The 17,481-nt window shown below is 39.4% G+C and overlaps 1 protein-coding gene across 2 annotated transcripts in view; it reads left to right on the top strand.

Annotated features, from left to right (window-relative positions):
- The window catches only part of phf2 (PHD finger protein 2), a 131,258-nt gene that overhangs the window by 48,606 nt on the left and 65,171 nt on the right, over positions 1 to 17,481 (top strand). For both annotated transcript variants that reach the window (XM_020523277.2, XM_048606181.1), the window contains exons 3-5: positions 6,906 to 7,017; positions 11,707 to 11,867; positions 16,558 to 16,699. In XM_020523277.2, the coding sequence (XP_020378866.1) occupies positions 6,906 to 7,017; positions 11,707 to 11,867; positions 16,558 to 16,699 (415 nt within the window). The remainder of the gene's footprint in view (positions 1 to 6,905; positions 7,018 to 11,706; positions 11,868 to 16,557; positions 16,700 to 17,481) is intronic.

Here is a 17,481-nt window from a genome sequence, read left to right as displayed (position 1 = left end):
AATTTGTTCCTTTGATATGAAACTACAAATGTTTAAGCGAGATTTTTAAGGAAAGGATGATTTGCACTGTCACCATTTAACTTTATAAATTCCAATTTCATTGCTTTTGATCCTCCATTAAAATAGAAACAGTGCTGCCATTCACACACTAATGTCTTTCTCCTTTTTGTCTTTGGTACCCTTAATTTTATAAAAGTAATCACCATTTCTGATCTCTATCACTAACCCTGGTACAGGTATCACCTCTACTTCTCGAAGATGGAGGGGTACAAACTTTAGCATGGTGCATAACTAGCCTGTAATCCATCAACTATATCAAGCTTTTAATCTTCTTACTGTTCTCATCCGTTCTATCATGGGAATCTCATAATGCTAAGGTTAAATTTTGCAATTTTATCCCAACCTAGCTGAAACAGTCAAAACCAGAGATTCAATCTTGGACCTGTTTACCGTCACGGCCTCTTTCTAAAAAGAATGTGAAATTTTACAGAATGAACTTAAACTGTATTAGAAATATTATAGGATTATTTCTATTCCTGGAATTGACAGTCATCCAACAGATTGATGTAGCAACCAACAGAGGAAGATATAGAACTAGAAACGAAATTGCTAAGTTTTATTCTTCTGTCTGGCCCCACCAATTCGGTTGTTTTCTCATTGACTTTCCACTAGGAGGCATGTTATTCCAGAAACTGTCCTCTTCATGATACCAGACTTGAAAATGCAAAATTTTGCAGGCAGCTGAGAGATTCTGAGAGTTTCCCATTGGCTCACCAGGCTTGGAGAAGCGTAGAATATTTTTGAAAGGAAAGTGAATGTTTGATCTCTCAACTGTTCAATCTGCTTGAAGTCCTTTTAAATGAAGATTAACTTTAATTTACTTAATATGCCTCTAGAATGCCTACCTTTTGAAAGCATAGAAAAACATTTAACACCTAACTTTAAGGTAAATATTCTAGCACATACAAGAACTTTGGGGAGATCTCACATCTGATGACGTTCCGCTGTTATAAATGCAACAGCTATATCTGTTACAGCCTGTCTAAGCTTGAAGGAAGATTTCTGATAATTTTCAACATTTGCAAAAGAATCATCTGGAAGCCAACTCTTTTGATGGTGAATCCAGAAACCTTGGATCTGAATCCACCATTGCTTTAATTTATACAGCCTCCTTTTGAAACCAGTGGTTTAATGTGTTGTAAATTTTGTGATATTGGAAAACTGGCATTCTAGTGACTTCATTAGATGGTAGTGAAGAGGTGTTGAATTTCATGATGTGCATCAAGTATCTTGTATGGCATAGTAATAAGTGTTCATTCTCCATTTATTAGGTAAGGTGGCACCTACATTCAACATCAGTCAAGCTATTTGTTTCTAGTATTTTTAGGGTACACAAGCCTGAATTGATTTTTGCAGATATGAGAAGACCTTTTCACTGGTGTAAATTAAATATATCACAAACATCCCCCTAGCATACTGTGGAAGCCAAACTTTGGATAAACCAATTACAAAACTAGAAAAGGACCTTTTGGTTGATAAAATGTAATGTATCATTATTGACAGGTAGACAGCAATAACTCTGCTTTAAAGACCCATTGTTTGAGAAGGTTGGAGTACATGACAATGCACACATAGCAGGATTACTATTTATTGATAACAAGGTGTCGAGCTGGAGGAACACAGCAGGCCAGGCAGCATCAGAGGAGCAGGAAAGCTGACATTTCGAGTCTGGACCCTTCTTCAGAAATGGGGGAGGAGAAGGGGGCTCTGAAATAAATAGAGCGGGGGGGCGTTGGTGATAGCAGATAGGTGGGAGAGAAGACAGACAGGTCAAGGAGGCGGGGTTGAAGCTAGTAAAGGTGAGTGTGGGTAGGAATTTGGGATGGGGGTTGGTCAGTGAGGAGGGAGGGGTGGATAGGTGGGAGAGAAGATGGACAGGTCAAGGAGGTGTGGATGAAGCTAGTAAAGGGGAGTGTAGGTAGGAAGTGGGGGTGGTGGTTGGTCAGTGAGGTGGGAGGAGCAGATGGTGGCAGAGAAGACGAACAGGTCAAGGAGGCGGGGATGAGAAGAGGGGGGCTGGTCTTGGGATGAGGTCAGGGGTGGGGAGATTTTGAAGCTAGTAAAGTCCACATTGAGACCATTGGGTTGTAAGGTTCAGAGGTGGAATATGAGGTGCTGTTCCTCCAGTTTCCGGGTGGCATCGTTGTGACACTGGAGGAGGCCCAGGATAGACATGCCGACCAGGGAGTTTGGGGGGTGTAGCTGAAGTGGTTCGCGACTGGAACCACTTCAACTCCCCCTCCCACCTATCTGCCCCTCCCTCCTCACTGACCAACCCCCATCCCAATTTCCTACCTACACTCACCTATGCTAGCTTCATCCCCGCCTCCTTGACCTGTCTGCCTTCTCTCCCACCTATCTACTCCACTATCCACCTTCTATCACCGCCCACCCCCTCTATTTATTTCAGAGCCCCATTCTTCTCCGCCATTTCTGAAGAAGGGTCCAGACCCAAAATGTCAGCTTTTCTGCTCCTCTGATGCTGCCTGGCCTGCTGTGTTCCTCCAGCTGGACAACTTATTATCTCAACTCCAGCATCGGCAGTTCCTACTATCTCTTACTATTTATTGAGTTGTCTTCAGCAGGGTCCAGTAACTGGAAGGATCCTGGAGGAAAGAGAAAAGGTACAAAGATGGCTTTAGGAGGCTGGACGTTAGCAGGTGACAGTCATGGGAATATAGACTGAAGTTATCAAATTAGCTGAATATTGAATTATGCAATAAACAAAGAACATTTTAAATTGTCTGCTTTCAGAAATATATCTTCTAATTTTGTCATTACACTGTTCGAGTTCAATATACATACATCTCAAATAATACAAACACAGTTAAAATCTATTTTTTATGTTTAAAGCCTGAATTAGCAGCCCTTGTTTTGTTATCAGTTGATGATAAGTTTTCTTTTTTAAAAAGGTTAGTTTTATATCAAGACTGTGCAGAAAAAGACCACCTGTGATGATTACTTTTTTTTTTAACAACCATGCCATGGAACTTGTTATTTTTTGTTTCTACTGATATTAATTGTACAGCTGGTAAGGTTTGTGTGGGTTGACCAGATAATTGTTCAATTCTGCATTTGTTGGAGAGTTATCCATTAGCTGAAGAGTCATAAATCATTATCCATAACTGTTTCCTGTACAGAATTAAATGTATGACCAACAACAAATGAAACACATGCAAACTAAGTGAGTTGTACGTTTTTTCCACCTGCATAAACAACTTGAACAATTTCACATTGGTTCTGTTATAGCGCATATATTTAAGTCGTGAATGTTGTATAATAGTTGGTACATATTTCATGATTTCTTAACTTTTTATTAAATGGGAGAAGCATGCAGGAATTGTAAAATCGTCAAAGTTCAATTTCAGGGTTGGTGGAGGCCAGTACCTTTTATTTTGCAGTATTCAACTTAGTATCACTTGGTTTTCTTTGTAGAATTTTATTGGTTCTAGTCACAAATTCTAGTTTTGTAGAATAACTTCCTTTCTGGGATTGGACATTAGCAAAAACTTTCTTTATTTCAAGAAATAAACTGGTCCATTTTCTTGTGTTTCACTAACAAATACCATTATTTGTGGATGTGCATGGCATGTTTGCATTAAGAAAACATGTTTTTAACCATGATCTAACACTGATCCCATTTTGAGTGAAAGACTTCAAAGTTTGGTTTCCTGGTATAAAGACGCTTGCCTGTGACTCAATCAATCAAGTGAACTATCAATTTAGTTTCTGCTTTGGGTATTACTTAAAATGTAGGCCTGCAAATAATTGTTTGCGGTATCAAGGTAAAAGTGCCCAATTTAATTAAGCTGTTAAAAGTTGTCATCTCGGAATGAGCTTTATATGTTCTAATATTGCAGGCTGTAATTTCTAAGCTGTTACTTGTTACTCCTGCAAAGGACAACACAACTATTCAGACTATTTATCTCATCATCCATTGTTCTGTCTGTCACATCTGTAATAAATTGTTCTTACCTGGTACATGCCACACACAATTTTGATAAATAAGGCTAAAGAATCACTAAACCAACAAGCTTATCATCACTCTCATCCAAAGCCCCAGACTATAGTTTGGTTTCACCATTTCTCCGTATTGTGCTTTAATGTTTGTACAGTCCCAAATTGTCCTTTCTTAAAATACATTTGTTCTATTTACTTACTCATTGATGCCATCACAGTCCACATAGTTAAGCATAAGGTCAGATAAAAAATAAGCTAGTTCTTAATGTAAGTGTTATTGAATTTCAAATGCATAGGATTTGCCATTTTTTCTGCATAATAAAAAATTAAAGCACGGTTATTACTTCAGTATATGTATAAATTGAACTATGTAAGGCAGCACCCACAATAATGAAATAATCTATTTACTAGACTATAATAGTTTATATGTACAAGACCAGAAAGAAATGCTGAAATTTGGTGCACTTACTTTTGGCAAACCTTCCATTAGTGAATTGGGATCAGCTTGAGTAGAAACTGTCAACATCAAAGTTATTGTAGGCATACACAGATATAAAGGGACTGGCTCACAGTTGAAAAGGGAACTCAATAGGAGAGGGACTATACAGTCTCAGGCAAAGTGAATGGAAGCAGAATTATCTCAGGGGGAGCAAATGTACAGGGCACCAAACAAAATTACACACCATGTATGAAGTGTGTGGGAAAACAGAAATGATTTGATACCAGATGACCTCTTGAAATAAGAACATAAGAACTAGGAGCAGGAGTGGGCCATCTGGCCCCTCAAGCCTGCCCCGCCATTTAATAAGATCATGGCTGATCTTTTTGAGACTCAGCTCCACTTACCCGCCCGCACACCATAACCCTTAATTCCTTTACTGTTCAAAAATTTATCTAGCCTTGCCTGAAAAACATTCAGCGAGGTAGCTTCAACCGCTTCACTGGGCAGGGAATTCCACAGATTCACAACCCTTTGGGTGAAGAAGTTCCTCCTGAACTCAGCCCTACATCTGTTTCCCTTTATTTTGAGGCTATGCCTCCTAGTCTTAGTTTCACCTGCTAGTGGAAACAACCTCTCTGCCTCCACCTTATCTATTCCCTTCATAATCTTATATGTTTCTATAAGATCTCCCCTCATTCTTCTGAATTCCAATGAGTATAATCCCAGCCTACTGTGTCTTTCTTCATAATCCAACCCTCTCAACTCTGGAATCAACCGAGTGAATCTCCTCTGCACCCCCTCCAGTGCTAGTATATCCCTTCTCAAGTAAGGAGACCAAAACCGTACACAGTACTCCAGGTGTGGCCTCACCAGGACCCTATACAGCTGCAGCATAGCCTCCCTGTTTTTAAACTCCATCCCTCTGGCAATGGCAGACAGAATTCCATTTGCCTTTTTAATTACCTGCTGCACCTGCAATCCTACTTTTAGCGATTCATGCACAAGGACACCCAAGTCCCTCTGCACAGCAGTGTGCTGCAATTTTTTACCATTTAAAACATAGTCCATTTTGCTGTTATTCCTACCAAAATGGATGACCTCACACTTATCAACATTGTACTCCATCTGCCAGACCTTTGCCCACTCACTTAGACTATCTGTGTCTCTCTGCAGACTTTCAGTGTCTTCTGCACACTTTGCTTTACCACTCACCTTAGTGTCATCTGCAAATTTTGACACACCACACTTAGTCCCCAACTCCAAATCATCAATGTAAATTGTAAACAATTGCAGTCCCAACACTGATCCCTGAGGCAGACCACTAGCCACTGACCGCCAACCAGAAGAACACCCATTTACCCCTACTTTGTTTTCTACTAGTCAACCAATCCTCTATCCATGCCAATACATTACCTGTAATACCGTGAAACTTTATCTTATATAGCAGCCTTTGGTGTGGCACCTTGTCAAATGCCATCTGGAAATCCAGATACACCACATCCGCAGGTTCCCCGTTGTCCACCATGCAAGTAATGTCCTCAAAGAATTCCACCAAATTAGTTAAATATGACCTACCCTTCATGAACCCATGCTGGGTGTTCCCAATGGGAGAATTTATATCCAGATGTCTTGCTATTTCTTCCTTAATGATAGATTCAAGCATTTTCCCCACTACCGAAGTTAAGCTAACTGGCCTATAGTTACCTGCTTTTTGTCTACTTCCTTTTTTAAAGAGTGGCTTCACATTGGCTGTTTTCCAATCTGCGGGAAATGAAAGAACTCAGTGTGATTCCACTATTAGATTGACTTGATTTACCCTTGGTATTTAAAGGATAACTATCTTTAATGAAGGAAGAATAACTGACATTCAAACAGTTGTTATTGTTGTTAAATGGTTTCACTATCACTTTGGAGCAGAAATGGCATGACTCAACACCCACGCTATCAGTTTGTCCTCATTACCCAGGATGGCATTTTATTTGAGAGAGTGCTTCACTTATTTGGAATTGCTGTCTTTCAGATAAGATACTAACTGAGACCTGTCTCACTTCTGAGATACATGTAAAAGATCATGAGTCACATAAGAGGTGGAGAGATATCCTGGTGTTCTGGCTGACGTTGATCCCTTGACCAAAGCTTAAAAAAGATGCTCTGGCTATTTATTTTGTTGCTATTTGTGGATTTGCAGGGGTGTACATTTACTGATGTCTTTCCTACATTACAAACAGCGTCTACACTTCAAAAGTACTTAATCAGCTGTAAAGTACTTGAGGACATTTGAGAGCCATGGACGACACTTACTGAAAACACTTGAGCTTTTGACACTTTTGTCCCCATCAGAGCTTTCTTTTCATGTTACATCGCAATTAAATGGTAATGTTTGACTGCTGTAATGGTTTACTCATTGTTTTCAGCACAGTATTTTCTTCTTTATACTTTATAGTGAAAAAGAAAAAGCAGAAGTATGAGCCGATACATACTGTGGATATTACACGACCAGTTCAGAATGGAAGCCAAGTGTTCATAAAAGAGCTCCGAAGCCGGACCTTCCCCAGGTAGGAATTTTCCCTTGAGAGGTATTTGCTTATGAGGAATTACTGAATGTACAAATTGTTTAAATTTTTATTTGTTACGAGAATCCATCATTATTTAATCTGAGAAATTTGAATGACATTTAATAAGTTAAATTTAATAGCTACAAAATGTATTTATCTCTTCATTAACTGTTTTGAATTTGTAATGCATAATGAGCAAATTGCCATAATTATTGTAGATATCTTATTTGAAATTGTTAATTAAGCAAACTATATTTACTCTGGTCGAATAAGATACTTTTCTCCTGTTGAAGATTGCACTTGTATAGTGCAAAATAAGACAAGTATCTAATCAACCGTGTAATTCTTCCAACGAGATTTTGTTTTAAATGAATGTAAAGTTAATTAATGTATAAAACTTACTTTTCAAAAGCTGAATATTAGCACTAAAGAATGCTGATTTTCTATAGAATTCAGTTTACACTGTCAGCAGTTCATACAGTACGATAAAATAATAGCAAAAAAGGATCCATCAGTTATGAGTTGGAATTTATTGCAAGTTAGTTTATTTACTTTTATTCTGCAGTTTTACTTTATTAATCATTGAATGGTAAAACTCAATTTTGCAGGATCCATAGTCAACAGAAGTTGGAATATACAAATTCAGAAAAGACCCCTGTGGGTATTTGCTGTTCTAAACGTCCAGGAAAATCATATCTCACAATAATGTGTATAATGTTTTAACAAGTGTTTCAGTATGACTTAGCTAATTATCTCCTGAACTTGCTGACATAATCAATCTTATCAGGTGACAAAGTTTCAAGGTGCGGGTTGGGGGCAAGTTTAAAAGAGAGATGCGAGGCACGTTTTTCACACAAAGGGTGGTGAGTGCCTGGAATGCGTTGCCAGAGGAGGTGGTGGAAGTAGACACAATAGCAGCATTCAAGAAGCACCTGGACGAATACATGAATAGGAAGGGAATAGAGGGATATGGATCCTGTAAATGAAGACTGTTTTACTATGGAAAGGCAAAATGTGTTAGCGCAAGGTTGGAGGGCCAAAGGGCCAGTTCCCATGCAGTATTGTTCTATGTTCTTTACTGCCTCCCTTGAAATCCAATTCCATAATGTGTCATATTCTGCATGTAAGTTGAGTGATATAGTGAAAATCTCTCCTAAATCACATTTTTATTCTGTGTATTTTTGGAAATATGGTCTGCTTATAACAAATCTAGTTGCCTTTATTTGTACAACTTAGTCGTTATTTTGTGGATAGGCATATGTTGTATATTAGAATATTTCAACTGAGTATTAGTTTATTTATCTCAAGATCTTGATTAGATTACTTGCCAAAAGCACCACAGTTATGCAAGTAGTGTGACTAATGGAAACAACTTACAGTGTGAGGTACATGAATTTTAATTGAGTGCTTATTTGTATTCATGTAGTAAGAATTAACTGGGGATTCGCTTGTGCTCCTATATATGAGTTGACTGAAATTCTGGCGATTTGATTTGAAGGTGCATGAATTCAATGTATTTCTGTGTGAATAAAAGCTTATAATTGTGTAAAGACTAGAAGTGAAAAGAGAAAATGCTGGAAATACTGGTCAGGTCAGATAGCATCTTTGGAGAGAAACAGAGATTATTTTTCAGCAGTTCAATATTTTGCATTTGTGTAAAGATTATACTCCAGTTTTATTGTTTGCCACCTTGCTACCTGAGAAAGAAGGTGTAACATTTCATTGAGCAAAGCAAACCAGAGAAAATTATTCGAGCAACTGATAATATTCCAACTGTTCTTGATTTTGAGCTTTCTTGCTATAAATTAGTCATCTTATATCCTTTATTGTTTTGCATAAAAAGTGTTTTTCATGTTGCAGTTACAAGCTTTTCAAGGCTATCATTCAACCACAGAGGAACTTAGCTTGTCACTTAAAATGAAAAGTTTCAAAGACAATGAAAAAGTGGTACCTGCAGATTGGTGAATTAGGTCCTCTATTATGCATAAGTGATGCATTTCCCATCTTTGCATGTGTACTATTCTAGTTTTTGCCTGTTTTATTGTGGTTTAAGTGGCGTTGTCAGGAGGTTACGGCAGAAAATACTTCTGCAGGACTAGGTAACTGAATCGATCTCCAAGGTATAGCACATTAATGACCCTGTACCCAATCAGGACCTCATTGTTGGGATCAAATGGTGGTCACACTTCTGCATAACGTGGGGACCTGTCACTCTGTAATGACTTTCCTGAACTGGGAAACTAATTAATGGCCAATCTGATCAAGATTGTTGGGCAGGCTCTTGATGCTGGAGAAACATTGGGAGGTTCTCCAGCTCATAAGAAGCTTCTTTCACATTGTAGTTACTAACGTTTCAAGGCTATCATTCAAACATAGAGGAACTTAACATGTCAGGTGAGAGAGAGAGAGAGACAGAGAGAGAGAGCCTGCCTCATCTTCTCTCCAGTATTTTAAACTTTTAAATTTGAACTGCTCTCAGCATAGCAGAAGAACATCATGCCGCAAGGCTAGCCTACGGCAAGAGTCAAGACCCATCAAATTGGGTGACTTCTGGGCTCTGGTGAAGAGTCATCTAGACTCAAAATATTAGCTTTCTGACTCTCCATGGATGCTGTCTGACCCACATTTGTTGTTTTCAGTCATGAGTGACTTCAAAGCCTTTCTTATACATTGCCCTACTGATTTTCCAGTCCCTTACAGGGTGGTGGGGTTGGTCTACAGACCGACTGGAAAAGTCTGACAGTTGGCTTAAATAATCTTTAATGAGCCTTCATTAATGACCTGCTAGGTTGGTAACTCTGCTGATTCCAAACCTGCCTCCATGAAAAAGGCCTGGGCAGGGTGGGGGGGAGGTGGTTGGAAATGAGGCCAGCAAACCAAGATATTGACCAATGCATGAATTTTTGACTGCCTTGGTGCTTGCATCCATGCAGGGTTGAAACCCTGCCTGTAGTTTCATCCTTTGGTCAGTATATTGACTATTTCATGAAAAATGCTGTTCCATAGGACACAGTCTGTTCAGTGGAATATGCCAATTTTTCTGATACAGTCGCAGTGTGCAAGCTGAACTTTCCATGAGGAAGTTGTTGATCCGTTCTTCCACTTTGAAGCTAAAAATATAAAGTACGCGACTAAAATTCAATTTAACTCAACAAAGCAGAACCTGATTTCATCAAGAACATGGCGCAGCTGTAGCCAAATTGGCAATTTTCCCATTGAGGATGATTTTCTGATCATCAGCAACTGACATATTTTGCATTACCTGACATTTCAATGATAACAAAATACCAGAATGTTGCATTGCAAGCAGATATAAGTCATAAATGGGAACGTAAGTTGATGATCAGAAGAATGATTTATTTTCCTTCCAGTCAGATTGCTAAATGCCAACTTTTCATTTAAGTACTTGGAGATTGAAATGCCTGACATCAAGACATTTGAAGAATAGATGATGTATGTGTGGATATCCTTTTTTTCAGATATGGTGTGCTTTTGCAAACCTCTTCCTTTACCTTCTTCCAGATAAAGAATTGATCAGGACTTAATGGCGTTTTTCTTTCAGGTTTGGGGGAAGAAGAAATCTGTTAGATTTAAATGTATGATTGATTACATAAGTATCCTTTACATCTTTAGCAATCAGTGACACATTAACTTGATTAGATCGCCTTCATTTGGTCCAATATTCCTTCATCATTCCTGTCGTCAGGGTATTTAATAAAAAGAACTCTTTGACCATTCTCCATCCCTCTGAACCTTGGAAAAATTGTGAACTAATTACAGTCTGCAATCCTTTTGGTATACACAAAGAAAACATGAATGAATGACGGGTAATAAATACTGAGCCAGTAATGTCCATATTCCCTTTAATGAAGAAAAATAAAAATTGAACTTTTTGATAGATGTAACTGAGAAGATGGATATATGGAATACAGTGGATGTTGTCTTTGTGAATTTTAAGAAAGTGTTTGACAAAGTACCTTGTAACATTCTGGAGAACAGAATTGAGGCTCATGAACTAGGAGGATCAGTGTCAGCTTGGGTATAAAAATGGTTTTAGGACACAAAGCAGCAAATGGTGAAAAATAGCTGTTTTTCAGACTGGAGACAGTGGCGTTCCTAATGTGCTCGGACGTCTGGTTTTTTGATTTTCCTTCAGGGAGCTGCATAGACTCAAAAGGCTGAATGGTTTCCTTCTGCACTGTAATGGCTCTATGATTCTATGAAATGCATTCTGTTACTCCTCTCTATTCCATTGAAATATTCATCAGTTTGAGTTTTTATTTGCCGACTGTTCTAAAGCTGATTTAGGGTAGATGTTATTTGGTAGGTAATCTGCTCGCATGACATGCCAGCAGTATTTAAAGACATTGAGAAATACTGAATAGCTTTTCCTTGTTTGCTTTGATCAATTGGCCTGTAATCCCATGAATAAGTGCAGCCCAAGATTTAATTCAAAAATGGGGATTAATAGTAAGTAATTTGCCTTTTTTATGATTATTATATGGACTTTGACCAGAATATTCATTGTGAAAATATGGCAAAGAACATAACTATAAACAACTGGACCTCTATTCAAAACACACATGTTAGTTCTTTACGTAAGATGTAGAAAAATAGAGAGCGTAGTTAAAGTAACAATTTCTATCAAAAGCTTTTATTGAATTGAAGCAAATTTATTTATTTGTTTAGTGCGGAAGAGGTTATTCAAAGGCTGACTGGAACTCAACTATCCTTGGGATTTCTGGAAGAAAATGGTTTTACTGGACCTATTTTGGTTGCAAAGAAGGACGGTTTGGGATTAAGTTTGCCACCACTGACATTTTCTGTTAGTGACCTTGAAAATTATGTTGGTAAGTATTTGACTTATCAACAGGTTATGTTATGCTGAAAGAGAAGAAAGTGCAAAGAATAATTTCCTTCCTTACATTATAATGTACCCTCAGCCGAGAATATGTTTTGTTCTATTTATTTTCACCACTTAATTATCATGTATTTTATGCAAAGTAGTCTTATTCTGCAAGGTTGAATAATGAACGTTGTTGTACAACAAAAAATAGCTTTATGTCTGGCATGTGTACAAGTTGCAAATGCAGTGGCTGAACCTTATAGGGCCCTGAATGGTGTGAGTTATGGAAATTTGGGAGAATTGTGTGAGAAGTCCAGTGAGGCCTTTCACAATATCAGGAGCAATAACCACATTTTTCAATTAAATTCCAGATGTCAGTATAAGATTCTCAGTAGGGAATGGCGCGATGCCTGTTAGCAGGAATTATTGCATGTTAGCGGCTTCATTAACTGCAAATTGTGCCTTATTAATATGTAGCTTCCTATCCTAGCAGCTGTTGTGAGGAAACTAGACATCGTCAACTATCACAGCAGGTACCTGGGGACTTCAGCTCACCTGTTGCTTCTCTGCACCACCTTCTTGGACAGCAGCAACAACATCTCAGAGGATGCTCCAGAGCATCGACCACACTCACACCCCATCTATGGTTGCTGGCTTCCGACATCAGCCAGCCTCTCAGGACCCTTAAGGTACCTCTCTGATCTTCCCAAAGGATGGTTCTGCAGTTGAAACTGCACTTTGGAGCACACTAGCAGCTACCAATCCAATGCTCAGGGACAAAGGGAATGGTTGGACCAAACTGCATCTCAGGGCTGTTCACTTCCTGTCTTAGTGTTGACTTACTTTAAGACTACCTGGATGCTCACAACATCCTTGTTTTGCCTTGCCTTGCCTTGTCTTTTTGTGCTTTCCCCTCTAAGCCAGAGCGACTAGATTCACAGTCCTCCTGTCTTGCCTTGCCACCTAGTGCAGGCACAAAGCCAGAAGCTTGTCATGGTCGTCAGCAGTCCTCAGTCAAGTCATGGGAGACTCAGCAGGGTCTTAGCACAGTGAGTTAAGGGCAGCCTCCGATATAACTCCAGAGACTTGGGCACGGTCATTCATGGCAGTCAGGGTAAGGATTCTGTCCTCAAACGGGGGAGGAGCCAAATATTTGACAGCCCACCACCCTTCTTTGCAGCCTTTGTGAGGGCTGTTTTCTCCTGAAATGAGAGAAGGGGAGACATTGAGACGAAAATGGGTGGCACAGCTGTGAGTGCTGGTGGGGAATGTGGCGAGGTGTCCAAAGTAAGTGAGTAAGCAGTGCAGAGACCATACAGGGTTAGGAGGGTGGGTGAGAGCGAGTGTGGAAGTGTTGCATATCATAGTAGGAAAGATAGAGTATGAGCCTTGATGGAAGATAAGTGCAGTAGCAGAGAAGGAGTAAGTATGAGGTGTCAGAGAGAAGATAATGGCACTTACTCTGGCTGAGTGGATAACATTATTGACCGTCTTCCTCCACTGCTGGGCATTCCTCCAGATGTTTGAGACCGCAATAACCTGGGTGGCAACCTTGGACTAGGCTTGCATGGTCTGATGGCACAGCCTTGTCTCCATTCCTGGGGAGGAGGACATTCCCCCACTGCAACACCCCATTCAATAGGAACTCCAGGTGCCTGTCTGCAAAGTGAGAAGGCAGTTTCCCCTTACCGGCCGGGTAAGGGGATATGTTACAAACCATGCAGGCAACTCTAGACTGTTGGTCTTGTCCATGTGTATAGTGGTGTTTTGAAAGTGGCAAGTGTGCCATGGATACTGGTATATTCCAGGGTATCCAGGTAGTAGCGAGTAGGATTTGTAAAGTCCATTTAACTTCAGACATTAGAGGTGCCACTGGGATGGTGTAGGTAGTTAATGAGGCATCATTTGGAAAATAACACGATAAAAAAAATGCTAGGTCTCATGGAAAGAAACCCTCCATGAAATCGATGAAATTGACACTTAGCCAAAAGGAGAGTAAGATTCAGTCCATGGCTGTGTTCATCGGTGAAAACTGGTTTATAGGAGCTGTTTCATTGCGAAATGCCATAAAAAAACAAAAGTTAATTTTGTTCACATCATCCCCTTAATCCATAATCTCTATTTTTATTAAATTATGATCAAATATGTTGCATGTTTCAAATCAGCATAATCCAAATAACTGCTTTAAGCAACCAGGAGTCATAATGGGAGAATATAAAGCTGAGGTCATAAGTAATTAGAGTCTTCTGACAAAATCAAATAATTGTAAAGATCTGTTTTATATTTGATTTAAATCTTGTATAAAACAAGATTTCCTTTTTTGTTTTCTTCAGCTTTTAAAATACCTTTCAAACAAATTTTGCTGAAAGGTTGACCTCACTTTCAAAATCTAGTGTAGATTCTGAATATTTTTTAATTTAAGTACAGATTTCTAATACTCAAATGCCTGAATCGTATGTGTTTTTGGCTAAGTCTGAGTTGCGTTGAGATTTTTGGAGGTTTTGTTGCTGCGATATCTAGTGAGCTCTCATGACCTATCTTACCAAACTCGCCTCATTAATTAAAATAATGACACCCCTATGGCATTTCTCATGTCTGATTTCCAGCCCATCTTCCACATGTGTTCCTGGAACAATTCGACACATGGATATTCTGGCATTTACTGGCTTAACTTCACCCTATGCCATCTTTAAAAGCCTGTTGTGCAGCAGGACAAGAACTGCCTGAACAGTTGCTGACGTTTGACCCTGACATGACAAATAGGGGGAAATTGGTACCCCCTGTACAGGCAGGCACTTGGAGCTCCTGCAAGATGGATGGGTGCTGACAAAGGACATGCTGATCCCCTACAAACAGCAATGGAGGCCACAGCACCAAATTGTGCCAGCTGGGTCCAAGACTGCCACCTCCATCAGTGCTGCCTCAGCTGTCTGGAGGAATACCCAACAATATAGGAAGGAGATCAATGTCCTTCTCCACTCCTCCTCCAAAGGCATAAACTATCATTTTCCCTCTGATATCTCACACTCTACTTCTGCTACTGTACTGACCATCCACCAATGCTCATCTCTACCACTCTCATTATTGTGTGCGACATCTTTCCCACTGATTCTCACCCACCGTGCTCCTTGACACCCTAGCCCTCCATGACCTTTGCCCTGCCTGCACACTAACTTGGGACACATTCCCACCAACACCAACAGCTGCGCCACCAATTTTCATCTCCTGTGATACCTGCCTCTTTAATTACAGGAGGAAAATTCCCCCCAAATGGCAAAAAACATCAATTAAGATGAGTGGTGTGCAGCCCATCATTTGGCAGCCTACTCCTTTTGAGGCCCAGTTCCTTTCTCTGACCACCCAGAGCAAGGCCTGGATTGATATCAGAGACTGCCTTTAGCTTACTGTACCAAGAACCCCTGAGCAAAGGCTATATCCCCCTTGACTTGACTGGGCTTGCTGTCAACAATGAGAAGCTTCCAGGCTTTGTGTCTGTGCTAAACAGAACAATAGGACAGAGTTATAAGAGCCTAGAATCTTGGGTGAGCAGGAAAAACATGAAAAGGCATGACAGGGATGCTGTGAGCAAAGAGTGAGTGAACTCTATGAGAACAAATGAAGAGCTCGCACATGCAGTCTGGTCCAGTCCATGATCTGGGTGAGGGTCCCTGTGTACAGTGTCCTTGCTGCAGCAATACAGTGATAGTTGCTGGTGCGGCCTGACGTGCAGCATTGAATTGCAAAAGTGTCCTGTAAGCTGATTGGAGATATGCCGTGAGGGTTCTTAGTGGCCGGTACATGTCGGATGCCAATGTTCGTGGAAGTGTGGTATATGTGGCCAGTGCCTATGGAGTGTGTCCGAGATGTTGGTGCCCAGTTTGCCACATTCAGAGCAAATGGCAAGCTGAATTAGCCAGATGCTCATTCTGGTTTCTTTGTCAAGTTTTCCCAAAGTAGAACTTGTTTGGCAAGATGGCAGGCTGAATGTTAATGAAGATAGTGGTGGCACTTACAAGTTGTTTAACAAATATTAATCACCATTATTTGGCATCTTGCTGCCGCCTTGCGAGAAACTAGTCAAGTTGCTTATGAAGAACATAAAAGATGGAGCGAGATGATTGACGTTGAGATGGGCCTCACCGGTCTTGTCACTTAAACTTACTGCACATCTCGCCAAGCCCAGGTCGCTCTGATCCATATAAGATTCTGTCTGTTTTTTTGTATCTTTCATATACAAGATGAAGTGCAGACATCAGAATAACCTTTTGCTTCTCTGTTTACGCTAAATACTGTTAAAATATTTATCCAATATCCAATGATAACCTATATAATATGTTATATTGTGCTTACTATCTGCTTCTCCTTTTGGATCAATGTTAAGTTAGTGATTGGTGGTGAAGTTACTACTTTCTTTGGTGTTTCATTCTCTTGGTATGCATTTTAATTATTCTTGTGTCCCTTTCTTATGTGATTTTATGGCAAATATTGACCAGTGGTTAAATTAATGAGGATTGAATCAAAATAAATTCATTTGAAATAATTTTTGTTTGGTGGTTCATATTTTACATAACTTCACTTTGGACTTTTAATACTAGAGAGACCATTTCCTTTGATATTTTTCTTATTTTATCCTATGGTAAGAGCTTACAGTCCTTTATAGACATGTTTTGTTATATTCTCATTTTATTTTCTAGGCCCAGACAGAGTTATTGATGTTGTAGATGTCACAAAACAGAAGACCTGCAAGTTGACCATCAAGGAATTTGTTGACTACTACTATAGTGCAAACCGGAAGAGAGTTCTTAATGTGATTAACCTTGAATTTTCAGATACAAAGTATGTTTTGTAAATGTAACGTTATTGCATAATTAAACCATTTCTCAATGTTGTTTCGCTGTTAATAATCCATAACAAAAATACGTAAAAATTATAAAAGGATAGTGGCAGATGTAATTTAATACAGAGAAGTATGAAGAAATGCATTTTGCTAGGAAGAAGAAGAGAGGCAATATATAACAAAAGGTTCAATTTTAAAAAGTTGGTGGAGGAGCAACTGGACCTGAAACTTTATGTTCATAAGTTACTCAAAGTGGTAGAAAGGCTGAAAAAGTGATTAATGATAAGTGCAGAGTCCTAGTTTTAGAAACAGAAGCATAAAGTACCTAAGCAAGGAGCTTATGGCGAAACATCATAAAACCCTGGCTGGCATCAAATGGAGTACTGTTTCCAACTTGGGGCGCCATACTTGGGGAAGGATATGAAGGTATTAGAAAGTTTGTGGAAAAGACTTACATGAATGATTCCAGGGATGAGGAATTCCATTTATTAAGATAAAGAAGCTGGGTCTGTTCTTCTAAGAGAAGGGAAGGTTGAGAGGAGATTTGATTGAGGTGCCAAAAACAAAGGGAGTCTGGACAGAATAGATAGGGAGAAATAGTTCCAATTAGGGAAAGGGTTGAGAAGCAGAGGACACCAATTTAATGTGAATGGCAAAAGAACCAAAATAACATGAGGAAAATCTTTCAAGAAATATGTGGTTAGGGCGAGGAGTGCACAGCCTTAGAATATGATGGAGGCAGGTACCATTGTTGCTTTCAAACAGTATTGGATATTTGTCT

This window comes from Rhincodon typus, chromosome 16, assembly GCF_021869965.1.
Source record: "Rhincodon typus isolate 14 chromosome 16, sRhiTyp1.1, whole genome shotgun sequence".
In the NCBI taxonomy this organism is placed as follows: Eukaryota; Metazoa; Chordata; class Chondrichthyes; order Orectolobiformes; family Rhincodontidae; genus Rhincodon; species Rhincodon typus.
This window is presented reverse-complemented; position numbering and strand designations above follow the sequence as displayed.